The sequence below is a fragment of the Nematolebias whitei genome, chromosome 8, assembly GCF_014905685.2.
Source record: "Nematolebias whitei isolate Nwh7 chromosome 8, NemWhi1, whole genome shotgun sequence".
Classification (NCBI taxonomy): domain Eukaryota; kingdom Metazoa; phylum Chordata; class Actinopteri; order Cyprinodontiformes; family Rivulidae; genus Nematolebias; species Nematolebias whitei.
Window position 1 is genome coordinate 176,736 of NC_056505.1, and position 2,992 is coordinate 179,727.

Genomic DNA, 2,992 nt, shown 5'->3' on the forward strand with positions numbered 1-2,992 from the left:
CCCCCCCCCCCCCCCCCCCCCCACACACACACACACACACACTTTTACTATAAAACATTAGTTCAGGCGGCGCAGTTTCTCTTTCTTCATGAACAAATCCATTCCACTTGATTAAGAGGAGAATACTTGAGCCACTAAAACTCCACTCCAGGTTTTCCTGGTTACCTCCAACTCTCCAACGTCCCTTCCTGCCTCTTGTCTCGGCAGAAAACGCGCACAGGTGGAGGAGATGGAGGTACCTGTGTTACTTGCTCGCCAGTTTAGCAGCTTAGTGCGAGCAGTGGTTGACCAGGGCGTTGATCAGAAACAAATATTCATGTTAGGAGGATGCTTGAGAGCAGCGCTACGTCTGTAGCATGTTATCTCAGCAGTAACTGTGACACTGTAAGACGCTGCAGGTGTAAGAGATGTGGTGTGTTCAGGTGCATTAAAGTTGAAATGTCTTTAAACCCCACACCTTATTGTCCTCAAGCTTCATGAGAAACATCATTTAGATGAGGAGTGTTGAACACAAGTAAAAAAAGTCCAGTGGGGACGTTTTTTATTTCTCTATAAAGACAAATAGTGCTGATGAGGCTCTGTATTAAAGTGTATTAAAGTTAAAATGTCTTTAAAATCCACAGATGAATTTCCTGATGCATGTTCAATAATCCAGGTAGAAAAATCTAAAAAAAGTTAAATCTGGTCCTCTGGACATTCAAAAAAAACAAAACAACAAAAAAATGTAGAAACGTTTTGTCTCTCATCCAAGAGACTTCCTCAGTCTGAGGTGCTGTATTCAGCTCAGTCTCTTAAATAGCACCTTCTCAGAGTGGATCAACCAGTTTGCTGCTGACAACCAGAACCAGCTGATCACATGCTCAAGAAGGACCATCAGCCTAACAATGGATCATTAGCACCTGATGGCTGTTTACTGTTCACAGAGGGCTGAGTGATACTAGCAATCACAGCATTGTAAGAGGGGGACAGTTGAACACGTAGGCCTCCACCCCTGTTTAATGATGGACGATTTCTTTTCACAAAGATGGCCTCCTTTACTCCTCTTTCAAACCATCGTTCCTCTCTGTCCAGGATGTGAACATCTTCATCCTTGAAAGAGTGACTGCTGGCCTGGAGATGAGTGTAGACCGCAGAATCCTGGCCTGATGATGTTGATCTTCTGTGCTGGTCCATCCTTTTGGCCAGTGGCTGTTTAGTTTCCCCGATGTAAGACTGATCACCCTCCTGACACTGAACAACATACACAACATTACTCTGTTTGTGCCGGGGGACTGGATCTTTGGGATGAACCAGTCTTTAATGTATTTTGGGGTTTAAAAGCCACTGGGACGTTATGTTTAGAAAATAAACGTCTCAGTTTCTCTGATACTCCCTCAACATACGGAATGACCACTGGTCTGGGTCTGGGTTCCTCCTTTTCACCTGATGGCTGACTGGAGTCCTGTTTGGGTTTCTTCTCTGAGAGAGACTGAGCTGAATTAAGAGACTGAGCTGAATACAGCACCTCAGACTGAGGAAATGTCTCGGATGAGAGACGAAACGTTTCTACATTTTTTTGTTGTTTTGCTTTTTTTTTTTTTTGAATGTCCAGAGGACCAGATTTAACTTTTTTACACAGATGAATTTACACAAACTTGGTGAGAAACATGTTTTAAATGTGTGGAACTAAAGGAAATCTAGGTGAAATGCTGCTTTTTTGTTCACTAGTGAACACCTTGTTTTACGTGCACACACGTGCACGCGCACACACACACACCTACACACATCATTGTGTCCCCCCCCCCCCCCCACACACACACACACATTACGGATGCTTCTGACGCCCTTGGTTTAAACACTTATGAAGCAGTATATCACATCTAGTTCTGACAGAGAGTGGGTATTTGAGAGGCACTGTGCACTAAATGGACAACTGTATGTAATTATTTGAAAAGTGAAATAATTACTTCCGCCTATGATTTGAGCAAAAAAAAGATTTTTTTGTTTTTGTCTATAATGAGTTTGACAGTGATGATATGATATCTTCTTTTATGTTGTTCTTTTGTTCAGAGTTGAATCTGCTGGAGGTCGTCTTCCTACCTGTCCAGGGCGATGGCCGTCATGGAGTAGATGCTGGCGAAGACAGCGGCGATGGGGAAAAAGTTGTGGAAGCGGCAGTAGACCAGGCCGAAGTACCACTCGTTGTGCACGGCGTAGGTGAAGTTGACCACCGTGTTGAAGGCGGACATGGACGCTTCGGCGAACGCGAGGTTGAGCAGGAAATAGTTGGTGACGGTTCTCATGCGTTTGTGCGCCATGATGATCCAGATCACTGTCACGTTGCCCACCACGGATACGACAACTATACAACTGTAGGCCATGGCCCAGAGGACGATCCTCCAGACCGGCTGCACGAACTGGTTCCAGAAGGCCGTCCCGTTACCGGTTCCGTTGGAGCGGAATGTCCCGTTTGGCCCATCGGAGGAGTTAAATAATGGATCCATTCGGCTGCACGGAAAGACGCGCTAAAGCACAAAGATGGGATTCCGGTGCCAGAATCCAGGCGCGCTCATCTTCCCCAACAACAGTACTAAAACCTGCAAACTGCTCACTAGACACCCCCCCTGCTTAATAAGTTAGTGATGTCATAAATTCAGTAGCAGTAAATGAAGTTCGCATGCGTAAAGACGGCTTTTACGCAGCGCCAATATGAGTGCGCACACAGGAGCGCAGAGAACCTCTGTCCTTTGGCTGCTGTTCAGCGCCTTATAGATCCAGAGAGCGCGCGCGCGCACATCCGTGCGAGGGGCAGGCTTAGTGCATTATTATGGATGAGCTCAGGTGACATTCATCAGAGCAGCTTCCAACCGCGCGCACACTCCAAACGATAATCCAACCGAAATACCTCTCATCTGATTTCATTTGGCCAAGCCCGGATCTACCATGCAGGCAACGTGGGCACGTGCCCAGGGGCCCTTGGCACAGAGGGGGCCCTCTGCTTCCGGCGAATTTT

The 2,992-nt window shown here is 46.5% G+C and overlaps 1 protein-coding gene across 3 annotated transcripts in view; it reads right to left on the bottom strand.

Moving 5' to 3' along the window:
• tacr1a (tachykinin receptor 1a) overlaps positions 1 to 2,483 on the bottom strand; it is a 108,905-nt gene extending 106,422 nt beyond the window's left edge. For all 3 annotated transcript variants that reach the window (XM_037680786.1, XM_037680787.1, XM_037680785.1), the window contains exon 1: positions 2,080 to 2,483. In XM_037680786.1, coding sequence (XP_037536714.1) covers positions 2,080 to 2,483 — 404 coding nt within the window. The remainder of the gene's footprint in view (positions 1 to 2,079) is intronic.
• Between the last annotated feature and the right edge of the window lie 509 nt (positions 2,484 to 2,992).